This window comes from Lycium barbarum, chromosome 4 (assembly GCF_019175385.1).
Source record: "Lycium barbarum isolate Lr01 chromosome 4, ASM1917538v2, whole genome shotgun sequence".
NCBI lineage: Eukaryota > Viridiplantae > Streptophyta > Magnoliopsida > Solanales > Solanaceae > Lycium > Lycium barbarum.
In genome coordinates this window covers 750,977-764,408 of record NC_083340.1, presented here as the reverse complement: position 1 = coordinate 764,408, position 13,432 = coordinate 750,977, and the positions used below count along the sequence as shown (strand labels likewise).

The 13,432-nt window shown below is 34.5% G+C and overlaps 1 protein-coding gene and 1 pseudogene across 1 annotated transcript; both read left to right on the top strand.

Moving 5' to 3' along the window:
• Positions 1 to 305: 305 nt before the first annotated feature.
• On the top strand, positions 306 to 5,947 carry LOC132634729 (transcription factor bHLH155). The gene is made up of 9 exons (XM_060350757.1): positions 306 to 1,070; positions 1,951 to 2,040; positions 2,164 to 2,272; positions 2,374 to 2,415; positions 2,512 to 2,571; positions 3,003 to 4,193; positions 4,853 to 4,954; positions 5,042 to 5,173; positions 5,281 to 5,947. The coding sequence occupies exons 1-9, from the start codon at positions 973 to 975 to the stop codon at positions 5,608 to 5,610; spliced, it is 2,154 nt and encodes a 717-aa protein (XP_060206740.1). The 5' UTR covers positions 306 to 972; the 3' UTR covers positions 5,611 to 5,947.
• A 1,788-nt stretch (positions 5,948 to 7,735) lies between these two features.
• On the top strand, positions 7,736 to 10,793 carry LOC132637051 (aluminum-activated malate transporter 10-like; annotated as a pseudogene).
• The last annotated feature ends 2,639 nt before the right edge of the window (positions 10,794 to 13,432 follow it).

Below are 13,432 nucleotides of genomic sequence, written 5' to 3'. Positions count from 1 at the left end.
CTTGAACCATTTTAATTAGCTGATATTGAATTAGCTCAAGATCTCTCAAACTAGCTTATTCATCAACCTAAAGGATAAAAAAGTGCATCTCCTCACTATTGGATTTCCCTCCTCCATTTTAGTAAATTTTCTCAAAACAGTTTATAGTAACAAAGAATATTCATCTTGTTTTTGGTCAATAAATATTTTGCTAATCTACCTTTAGAGATGTAAATGTACACCAAATAAGTATATACTCCTATATGTCATGACGTGTAATTTTAATCCTAATAATAGCATTGGAAGGCCAAAACATAAATACATTCCACAAGAAAATGATTCGTACTAGTTGTCTATACAAAAAAAAAAAAAAAAAAAAACATAATACATGTAATTTGATATTTCCTTAAAAAAATGGATATTTTAATTCGAAAATTAGCATTGAGGGCAATAGGTATCCAACATGTGGTGGGTGAACATTTTAACTCGAAATTAAAGCCATTTTCAACACATTAAAAATATTTTTGATCCTTTTCCGATTTTATTATAAAAAAAAAGAAAAAAAAATCTTCATATAGTGAAAAAGACAAAAAAGACACAGTAAATGCTTAGCAATAAAGAGGAAAATCTCTGTTTCTACTTTGGTCTTTATATTTACTCTTTTGCATAGACAAGAGTCAAGTCTAGTCCCCTCTTTGCCCCCCCAACTACCTTCTTCTCTCCAATCTTTATTTTTAATTATCTTTAAACAATATATAACTAGACCCCAAGTATCTTACATCTCATTAGTCCCACCAATATTCTCTTTTTAATTTTTTCTTTGCAGTGTTACTATTTTTATCTTTTTCTTCTGTAAGCACAGGCTCCAAGATTGCTGCTTTTTTACTTGAAATCAGTTTGATCTTAGCTGTTTAAACAGTGGGATAAAAACCCAAGTTTTTTTTTTGCTGCTGCAAAGTTGCATTCTTGTTTTTTTTTTCCTCAAGAAGTAAAATGTGTGATACTATGGCAAAAGAGACACTTAAGAGCCTTTGTAGAAGTTATGGATGGTCTTATGGAGTTTTTTGGGGATTTGACCAGAGAAATTCTTTGTAAGTATTTTTTTTTCTCAACATTTTTCTCTTTACTTCTTTTTGTTTTTTGCTCTTTGTAGTTTTTAAACTATTGTAATGAAGGTCCTCCTTTTTCCTCCAAAGGACTTAAAAGTACTTTTCTTTTAAAGGGGAAGTTTTTTCTATGCCAATCTTGATTTTCATGCCTTGCTTATGACTTGCAACTCTTGTGTTTCTCTATGGTTTTGTATTTTCACGAATACAACAATATGGCATTACTTAGTAGGCGTTTGGACATGATATTTGGATAAAAAAAGTTGAAAATAGTATTTGAAAATTGAGTTATGTTTGAATATTACATTTAACTTGAAAAAAAGTTGAAATATTGGGATGAAAACTTTTCACTTAAAAAATTGGTCAAAATCACTTTTTCAACTTGAAATTCATCTTCAGTTTTTCTTTTTGAAAATTTTGTATGTAAGTTTCCTGTTTTTCTATTCCTAGGCACTGTATTTGCCAAATAGAAAATGACATGAATATCTTGGATCATATAATTTTTTTAATTCCTTTTTTTGTCCATATTCCCTTTTCTTGTCCTTGTTCATTTGTTAAGCAAAATATATTATGTATAGTTCAGTCTCTTCTGCCAAATTCAAATTGGTTTTGTAAATTTTTAACAGGTTTAATGAAATTAAAGCATTAGACTTTTAGAGGAAAGCTAACTTTTTTTATGACTTGAAGTTCTTTTCCATAGTCTTGAAGGCAAAAAAGAGTTTGCTTTTGTCACATAATTAGTGTATTCTGACTTCTTATGAATATGGTTACTCTTTATGTTTCGATTTGATGTACTTAAAGATATTATATGAAAGAAAAAGAAACTTTTGATTTTTTTTTTTTAATGAAATCTTCTGCATGACAGATTATTAACATTGCAAGATGCATACTATGAGGAACAAATGGGATCTGTGATTGATGATATGCTTCTACAAGTCCATATTCTTGGTGGAGGGTATGTTGCAAAATGAAATCTTTCTTCAAAAAAATAAAAATAAATAAAGTTGTACAATTTCAATAGTTTAAAGCATTTTAACAAGTTTTCATAATCATAATGTTGATGATATGATTTTTACAGGATAATTGGCCAAGCAGCATTTACTAAGAAACACAAATGGATGTTTTCAGATGCTAATAATGAAAAGCATATTCCATTTGGATCATCCAATAATTCCAACTTATTCCTGGTAATAATTTTGTTTTCTTGCTTTACAAAGCAGATTTATTTAAAGTTAATAAGAGTTTTTTGCTAATTTTTAAATCTGGCAATTGTAACTTCATTTTGTAGGATGATAATGAGTTTGAGCAACAATTTTCAACTGGGATCAAGGTACTTATTTTATTTCTTGGTTTGCCTTTTGCTATTCCAGCACCTGCAAATGTTTGTTTCACTCTGATAACAGATGATTTTCTTGTTATTTTGCAGACCATTGCTGTAATCTCAGTTGAACCATTGGGTGTTCTGCAATTTGGTTCTACTAATAAGGTTAGTAGTCTATAATCAATAACCTGAGTATATTACAAAATCGACTTTTGGGACGCGTTTGGCACATTCTTTCAATAATTTGTTAGTCATTGTGAAGGGGAAACGAATTATAGAAAATTACAATATATTGTTGTAGGCATTCACTTCTATTGTTAGAAAGAAGGTATTCATTAGGGGCATCCTCACTGATCTATGCTAATTTTATCAAAATTTGAAACTTCAACTTATATTCTCTTAAGTTGAATATTTCCTAATCCTGTTCATCTGCTGTATATCTGAAGTAACTAAATGTCAATGTTTGCATAGCATCTCCAGTGTTCTTTCACTGATCTGACCATGAGATCATATCACGAGACTTTGATTGCCTACAAAAAAAAAAACTGGAATTAGCTACGAACTTCGACACTAATCCTTATGTATGTTTTCTGCAGCTTCCAGAGAGGACATGTTTTGTGGATCAAGCAAGAAAACTTTTCCAGGGGATGGGAGAATCACCGACTGCATCAATCTGTGAGAATCTGCATTTTGTGAATTCCAATGTTTTGCCAACTGCAAACAATGACAAATTTATGACGGAGTCTAGTTTTCTAGAAGATCTCATTCAATCGGTAACATGCAATGCGGATAATCAGATAATGACTTCTGATGTGAGTCAGTTCAATTATTGTAGCAACCAATTTGATACTCAACTACAGCAAGCAACGTTCCCATCTGCTGATTTCTTTACCGACGCCCACGGCTTCCAGGATTCCTGTCTGACATCAAACTGGGAAGATCTCCCATCAGATATGAGCATACAAGATTTTGATTTAGTTCTTCCCACAGGGCCAAACCATTTTGAATATGGCGCGGGTGCAACTCAAAGCTTTCATGAGAGTACAATATTCGGTTCCTTAGGTGGATTTGGAGTATTTGCAAATGAGAATAAGACCACCGAGCAGTATTGCACAATGTCGGTGAACCAGGATACCGCTGGCCCTCTAAATGGATATAAAATTCAATATCCCGCCAACCAGAGGAGTGACGGAGCAGTTAGTACTGTCAATGATGCTTCTGTTTCAATTCAAAGTTCCATCACCAATGCATTTAACACTGTTGAAAGCGGGGATTGTTCAAACATGTCTCCCTTTGAAAAAATAACTGATTTTAGTAATGCTAGTGAACTCAGATCTAGGCCAGCTAACAGGTTATTCTCCAAACTGGGACTAGACCAGTTTCTGGATGGTGGCGCCTTTAGCGGCTCTTGTTCATTTGCTGGATCCGTTTCCGATGATCAGTTGTCTGGAACAAATAAGAGAAGAAAAATTGGAAGTTCTTCAGGATGTAATTATCTGCCAAAGCCCCTTGCGTTTTCTAGCTTTGATAAACATACAAAGTTGGTGCAGCCTGAATGTGGTCTTGATAGGATAAGCAACCTCGAAGCTACGAGTGAGGTCATCACAAAATTGGATGCAAGTACATTAATTGGAGACAGATGCAGCAGCATCAAAGGCAATGAAAAATCCTCAAAGCCTACCAAGAAGAAGAAGGCTAAACCAGGGACTCGGCCTATTCCTAAAGATCGGCAGCTGATCTATGAACGCCTATCAGAGTTGCGAGGGCTCATCCCTAATGGCGAGAAGGTACTGTCTCCAAACTTTCTATGTTTTGCTTAATGACTACAAAGAAATAACATTAAGGGGTTGTTTGGTTGTTGGTTAGGAAGTGAGTTATTCACGCATCAAAATCAGCATAATTAGTACCATCTTCGGTAGAATTTTAGTTGCTATGTATAAAATTTAGTACACCAAGTACGGTATTTGGTTACCAGCTTACAATCCCGCGTAACTAATACATGTATAAGTTATAGGGAATCTTTGTATTGTTTATGCAGGGTATACGATGGAATAGCCGAATAACTAATACTACATGAATAACTAAAATAACTAATACTACATGAATAACTAAAATAACTAATACTACATGAATAACTAAAGGCATAATAAATAAACAGGCCCTCAAACATGGCCTCGGCTGGAAAGTATGGGCACCTCAACTAGTCTCCACTTTGTCAGTTGAACACTCCAACTCACAAAATGATCATCTAGACACCTCCAAAAACACGTTAATGCCACGTCACCATTTGTGTTTACGTGTCAACTTTATACAAGTTAAGGCGCCTACTTGTAATAACTGCATAACTCTACCAGCAACCAAACAGTCCCTAAAGGTTCATTGAAAGTGCTTCTGCTCTTAATAGTTCTACGAAGAAAAACTCATGTTTCCGTTGTTTCTTTGACAGATGAGCATCGATCGCTTATTGCACAGAACAGTAAAGCACTTGCTTTTCTTGCAAGGTGTCACTAAACATGCTGAAGGACTTAAAAAGACTGAAGATTTGAAGGTAATAATCCATCACCTTGATATCTTTGAGCAGTTAAAAAGATAGACATGCTTCTCAGTGCTAAAGAACATGTTTATCAACTAGCAGGATTCAAAAATTCGGTTGAACTGCAAGTCTAATGGCAATGGAGTTACATGGGCATGTGAAATTGGTGATCAAACGATGGTCTGTCCGCTGATAGTTGAGGACCTTAGTACACCTGGTCAGATGCTTATCGAAGTAAGTAATGGTTTTTTGTTACCTATAAACCTGGTCATTTAACTGAGTTTTGATATAATAGAGCCTTTATCTAACAAACCTTGTACCATATGTACTCTTTTGCTCAGATACTCTGCAACGAACAGGGTTTCTTTCTGGAGATGGTAGATATAATCCGAGGCTTTGGCTTGAACATATTGAAGGGAGTGATGGAGTCCCGTGAGACAAAGATGTGGGCGCACTTTGTGGTTGAGGCTGAGGGAAACAGGCTAGTAACAAGGCACGAGATTTTTTCGTCCCTTGTTCATCTTTTACACTTGACGAATGCAAGTGAAGTCGGTCTGAATAATCATCTTCAGAATATATCCAGTGGAAGGAAAGCTCTAATGAATGATTGCCCAAAATCAGCTTTGCCGATATCTGGCAGCTTACCTGAAACAATTCGATGTGTACTATAGCGAACGTTGCAGTTACTATTTTTTTGTGGTGACATAGGACATGTGAAGGAGCATATTGAGAGGAAGGTGTCTCAAAGAGTTTTTCCCTTTTAAAGAGTGTTCCTTACCCCTTAGGATTATCTTTTTTTTTTTCTTTTTTTTTTTCTCTCTCTCTTGGCAGAGTTTGTTTATATGTTGAAGCTGACTGACTTGGTAGTTACAGGTTAGTTTTGATTTTTCTTTTCCAATATCTGTTGTTTCTTCTGTAACTAACTATGAAACATGAATTACTGAAAAATGTTACTACATTTGTATTTGCTTGACATATAAAGACAAGCATCACCTTGTTGAACATCCATCAGGATCTTTGTTTTACCTTTATCTACCTTTCTGGTTCTTCAGAACTGCTGGTTTCATTTCACTGCAGGCTATCATTTGTAGAATTGATCGAACCACCTCGTCTAGAAGAGGCGTGTAAAAATAATTTTTGTTTATATGGGTGGCTATGAGAATCAAAATCACCTAAAACCTTTAATTTGGTACAGAGGAGTCATTTTTATTTACTTATTTTAGGTCTGCACATAGAGAATTCAAAAGAGTGAATTTAAGGGGAAAAAATTCATTATCTATCGAGTTTTTAACTGTGCGCCACTGACTCTTGAATATTTCTCAGTTATAGAAGAAATAGTTCATGGTTATGTTCCACTAATCAAATAGTGACACATGAATCCTCTAACAGCTATTAATTATAATACGGATGCTTGAAAAGGACTGGTGTAATATTGCTGAAACATGAAGAAAGACAAAAAGTCTGGAACCAGATTTTGGCACTTTGATAATGTGTATAAGTTCTGATACATATATTTTTCTCTCTAATAAGTGCATTAATAGTGGAGATAAGTACTGTTCCAGTTCAAGTTAAAGCAGAAGAAACCAATTGAAACCTGAATTATAAAAGCCATATTAAGTTATTAACTAACATACATGAGTCATTCATGGCCTAATTTTCTCCAAATTTGGTAGAACCCCAATGCCGAAAGGGTTTTAGATTCACTATAGTTTATTTTATATGTAAATATTATTCTTTTTGATAATGGTGGTGTCGGGCTGGCTTACGCGCACCTCAATTGTTCCACCAAGTATCTGAGCCTTAGTCTCCCATAATTTCTATTTTCACCCACTTTATTGACTGCTAGGCTCCAGGGTATCTGTTCCTCAGTGTACCTTTAGAAAAAGGAACCTTTCCTCTCCTCAGCTGTAAATAAATTCTGTTCCAGCAACATCAATATACGAGTGTAATCCCACAAGTGGAGTGAAGAGGGTGGTGTGTCCTTACCCCTACCTTGTGAAGGTAGAGAGGCTCTTTCTGAAAGACAAAAAGGAAAGGAAACCAATTGCGCAACCAGGGAATCGGACACTGGTCAGTACCGTGGGAGGGTACTATGATACATACCACAATACCAAATGCGCTTGCTTGTCAAAATCACAAGCTCAAATGAGAATACAACCATAGGACACCTAAATTCAGATGGCAGGAGTAGACTATAAACTTCAAATACATAAGTAAAATGACTTTGCTAGATAATTTAAATGCCAGAAACTGATAGAAAGAGGATTCTGATGAGAGAAGCACTAAACTGAAAGGATTACTATAATTAGAAAGCTAATATTAAACAACTGAGATGACCTAAACCATACTTTAAAGTAAGGATTAGTTAGTGACCACCAGCTGTTTTAATAAACCCAAACTGATGACATTTAGTTTTATGAAATTGATTTTTTATTTGGACCACTTATCAGCCAAACTGTAATGGTACTTGTGGTTTTCTTTAGACCTTCTATCTTGGGAGAAATTTATTCTTATAAACTCACTGCTTTATGAATATGTGATGCTTAGATTATTCATGTACAATAAATAAGAGTGAAAATGAAAAATGCAACTGAGTCATGATCTACTTAAATAATATTTGAAAATCTTTAAATTAATTATGTGGCCAAAGTTTTACCTCAGCATCATCTTTATATACAAGTCATTAATATAGTTCAGGTCAATTCTTAGTAGTGCATGGCATTAAGCAACTAAAGAAGTACTAACATTCACAACATTCTTTAGCTGTATGCTTGTTTTTTGCTATATTGCATTACCATGAATACAGAGTGGAGGATCAGGATGGCTGATGGCACGTCCAAAAATTTGGCAACAGAGTCGAGCCTTGTCACAAGAATGTATCTTTCATTGGAACGATTCTTGAAAAATTTAATCTTGGTAGTCTGGAGATTCTTTGAGAAATCATGGAATATAGGAAAGAATGAACCAAGAAAGGTGATCCACTGTGTCAAAGTCGGAATTGCTCTAAGCGTTGTGTCGTTGTTTTACTACATTAGACCTTTGTATAATGGTGTTGGAGGAACCGCAATGTGGGCAGTTATGACTGTTGTGGTGGTTTTTGAATACACTGTAGGTAGGTACTAAAAGTTTACTTCTTTTTACTCTTTTTGATATACAGTCAAACCTCTCTATAACAACGTTGTTTGTTCGGATATTTTTGGTTGCTATAGTGAAATGTTCACAAAACATGGTTGTTATAATGAAATGTGTTTTTATAGAGGATGACTGTTATAGAGAGGTCTGACTATAGTTAAAATAAAATGGATAGCTAAAATTTCAAGAAAATTGCAGGTGCAACACTCTACAAATGCTTAAACAGAGCTACTGGTACTTTTTGTGCTGGATTTCTTGCAATAGGGATCCATTGGATTGCCGATCAATCAGGCAAAAGGTTTGAGCCTATAATTATGGGAGCTTCCATTTTCATATTAGGTGAGTGATCCTTGTAAACAAAACAGTATTTTTTGCATATGGAAAATGAATAAAAAAAATGGGAATTAGCTACGATACTTCGTCGGTAATTTGTTGCTAAATTGCTCGTAGATAAAAGATTTTTTTGATAATCTGTCCTAATCCGTTGCTAAACAGGAATATCAACGGATTTTGCTGTTTATCTACAGCATATTTGTCTGTCGCTAATTTATGTTTTTCTTAGTAGTATCATTTGTTCTAATTTTTTAATTTCTTCACTGAATTAGCCTCAACAGCAACCTTCACAAGGTTCATTCCTGCAGTGAAAGCGCGGTTTGATTATGGCACTATGATCTTCATCCTGACTTTCACTTTGGTTTCAATATCTGGATATCGCGTTGCAAATTTGTTGAACATGGCTCACGAGAGATTATCAACTATCATCATCGGAGCTTCCTTGTGTGTTATTACAAGCATTCTCATATTTCCAATATGGGCTGGTGAAGAGCTCCATAAACTTGTCATTAGTAACTTGGAAAAGCTAGCTGAGTCCTTAGATTGTAAGTGTTTCTTTGCCTAAACTTTAGATATAAGTACAAAAATGTCATAATATACTGTTTTTAAAAGTTGATATCAACTGTCATTTTAGGCTGTGTAGCTGAATATTTTAGAGACAGTGAAGACACAACAACCAATACTAAGAAAATGCTAGCTTTCAAGTGTATGCTGAATTCAAAGGCCTCAGAAGAAACAATGGTAAGTTTTTGTCAACATCAATATAAGAATTTTAGAACTTCCTGACAGAAACAACTACATACTACTCCATCCGTCCCATAATAAGTGTCATCTTAGCCAATTTTTTTTTTGTCCCATAATAAGTGTCACCTTAGGATACCAATGCATATATTGACTAGTTATTTCCATCTTTGCCCTTGGACAAAAAATGACAAGTTTCTTTATTCAAGGCCAAAAGTTGGATTCACAATGTCAAATTTTGAGTTTCACGTGAAAATGAAAGTTTTGGCCTATGGAAGATAGGACTAGTAAGAGGCAAAAGAAGTAGTAGTACTCTAAATAATGATGGTTGGATTCTCAATGTCAAAAGATGGACTACTTGTACATGCTTTAATCATCAAGAGGAAAAAATAATTTTTTACATAAGGGTAATTTGGTAAACTTTACACTTCATCATTGATTTCTTAATATGCGTTTTGTGGCTAAGGTGACACTTATTATGGGACGGAGGGAGTAGTATCTTTTGCTCTACCTATTTTATAAATTTCGATAATAATTTAAATAGAGGTCCTAAAATGGCTATTAGTGAATGGCTGATTTGCCCAAATAACATCTTTCGGTGCTAGTATTTAAAATTTGTCACCGTTAACAAAAGTCTTGGGAAAATAGCCTCCGCACTAGAAACATGAAGCACTCTCCTGGCGGTTGCCTCTTTGACTTATGGTGATTCGTCAGGATTTCTAAGCAAACTCTTGGTGATTGCCATGAGTCCTTATTTGGTATCAACCAAGACTTGTCTTAACAACAAGTTATGGACTGACAAATCACCAGAATCTTTTCAGCAATTGCGGTTGAAATAGTGGCGATCCGTTAGGATTTGTGTCACCAACACGTTTTTGTTTCAAAATTGATCCAAATCAACTCCAAGTTACTTCAAATTTTACTGATATAACATGAAATTATCTGCTAGGCGAACCTTGCTAGATGGGAGCCAGCACATGGCCTTTTCAACTTTCAACATCCATGGGGAAAATACCTTAAGATCAGCGCGTCGATGCGCAGTTGTGCCTGTTGCATTGAGGCACTAACTAGCTGCATCAATCAAAAAGATCAGGTAACATGAATTCTTAATAAATCCTTCTTAATTCTGCTAAAATATATAAAAGTCTACAACCATTATTGTTCATTTACCTAACTAAAACGCGGAAATTTTCATCGTTTTATAGGCTTTGGAGTTCTTGAAGAAGCAACTTACTAACACCTGCCAACAAGTAAGTTCAAGGACAGCTGAGATATTAAAAGAGTTAGCATTAAACATGAAAACTATGAGAAAATCCTCAAGAATGGATATGTTAATACAAGAAAAGAATATTGCGATTCAAGAACTGGAAATTAAAATGGAACAACTTTCAGGATTACTCATTCTGCCAAGAGGGGCCAAGAATGAGAAGGATGATCAAGAAAAGCCAGTTATAAGAACTACTAGTAATTTTATACCTCTGGTTGAAATTATACCAACCGCCACATTTTCTTCGTTAGTGATCGAAATTGCTACGAGGATTGAAAGGGTTGTTGATGCAGTTGAGGAATTATCCAAAATGGCCAAATTCAAACTAGAGGATGCTGAGATGATCAAAACAAACCAGTCATCAAGAGTATCACAAATTAGTACTGTTACTAGATAAACTTTGCTCGTGATTTCATAGGTCTTGTTATATTCAGGTTACCAAATGCTCATGCTGTACTAAAACTATCCAATTTGCTAACTATCCATTTGACATAATTCCTATTTTTGTATTTTCATTATAGTTTAACCTTTGTCGTAACTAGTGAGGCTTGCTTAATTGAACACCACCTCGTCCAACCTGCTGCAGACATAAAATAAGAAAATAAATAGTTGCGCCACAATTTGAGCAATGAAATGTGTTTCGAGTCATTAGAGAAATAAATAAAGATTGAGAAATCACTCTTTGATCTTTTTTTTTCCCGAGTAGGGGTGAAAAGAAAAGTGAAACTTACACAAATAGCTCTCTTTTAATAGCTTCTAACTAGTTATAGCTACAAGTTGAAGATTTACAATTCGTAGCTGCTTTTGGCTATATTTCAGTTGTATCTCGCATTTTTGAAATACAGTGAAATATAGCGAAATACAGAGAAATACAAAACACGTTAGAGTAAATTTAGGCTCTATTTTTGGAACATATTTTTTTTAAAAAATTCTGAGAGAAAAAATAGGCTATATTTTTGGAACATAATATTCTTTTTTTTTTTAAACAGTAAGTCAAATTAAATCAACCATATCACACAAATCACTGAACAGTAAAATCAGGCCCTATTTATGGAACAACTTTTTTTTTTTTTAAAATTATGAGATTCAATTTAAAACTTCCCATAAATCACGCATAACAGTTATTCTTCCATAAAAGCTTACGAATCTCTCTCAACTTTTATCACAATCAAAACTTTTTGAATTCAAAAACCACTAAAGATTTAAAAACTTCTAAATACAGAAAAATATACACTGTAAAATAATGAAATATGGTTTATTGTTTAATAAATATAAAGTTGTAGTATGCGTATATACAATGGAATACAATGAAATATATCAGAAACTGTTTCATAAATTAGAAATACAAAATGCAGAAATACATTGAAAGACAGCGAAATACAAAAGTCGTGAAAACAAAGTGTAGTAAAAATAGGCTCTATATTTGGAACATTCACTATATTTACACCAGAAAAAGATAAATACATTGAAATACAGTGAAATAATGTACTGAAATATACTGAAAATTAAATATATTGTTTGTTAATACACTGAATTATACTAAAACATTTTATCAAACACTTGGTGGGCATGAAGTTCCACAACTCTCATCAATGGTGTTCTTATGGGAAAGAAGCGAGTCGTCTCAGGTTGCTACAAAAAGGACGTTATCCGGAGATAAAGACTTTCCATTGGACTAGTTAATAAAGCTTCACTCTGTCGTCCTTCACCATTGTTAGAGCTCTTTTTTTCACTCTGTCGTCGACCATGGCTTCACTCTGTCATCGACCTTCACTCCGTTGTCGACCATGGCTTCACTCCGTCATCGACCTTCACTCTGTCGTCGACCATGACTCTTTTTAATAAAGCTTCACTCCGTCGTCGACCATGGCTGTTGCTACGACTGTGGGATTCTTCTGATTTGTAAGAGAAAATGAGATCTAGGGTAGGTGATAGAACAGAAGCATATGGAGTTCAGATCTGAAGAACTAGAACCTTAAGGTTTTTTTTCAAGTTTGAAGATGGAGATGGTAGTAATAGTGGTGGTGGTGTTGACGGCGGCGTGGGTGGTGGAGATAGAGGAGGGAGGGAGGGGTAAGTGAGGGGAAGGAGAAGAGAGGCTGGAGATAGAGTAAGGGAGGGAGAGAGGCGGTAGTCAGGGGAAGGAGAGAGACGGGAGGGATTATTTTTTTTTTTTAGGATTTGGAGAAGATGATAAATCTTAAATGTGTAGTAAGGGAGAATAGAGAGGTACATGTATTTCAAAAGTTACTAGACCAGTTATGAAATGTAATTTTGGAAAAATAAAGCTACGAAAATTAAATAAAAAATAAGGTAGTTATTATTCATAAATAAATCTTACAGGTAGCTATGACAAGTAAATTTTCCAAAAGAAAAAGAAAAAAAGTTACAAGTAGTCTTAGGCCCTATTTGTTTGCACTTAATGGGGGGTCTGAATCTGATTCATTCAGATCCAAGCCCATTAAGTGCATTTGTTTTTTAATTTTAAAATCCTCTTAATTAATTTGAATATGTCTTATTCGGTCTGAATCTCCTTCAGACGTCAAAACACGCCTCCTTTTTTGGTAAAGGCTCGTTTTTTATTTTCGGAAGAAAAACTTTACGCCTCTCTCTCTCTTTGCTTCAACTATCAACCCAACAAGCCATTCTTCTCCCCGGCAGTGATTTCTTCTACCTTTTAACTGAAAAGTTGCAAAATTCTACAACTCTATGCCTATTATTTTGTCAAATTTATACTTCTTCTGGTTAATGAGTTCTTTGATAGAGGGTAAAATAGATGAAGGGTTTGAAAAATTTGTGGGTTTGGATGAATTGATTAACTTGTTTGGACCGATGTTATTTTATCTTTCTATTAATCTCTCTCATGTCGACTCTAATTTTTTTTAGATTAACAAACAAATCGGTATTAACTTAAGGTTGGAAAGAAAAGCAAACGTCTGTTGAGAGGAAGCTAATGAGGTTTTTTGAGGGAGCTAATGGATCCTAATGAGGGTATTTTCACAGAGCAGCTAAATGTTTGT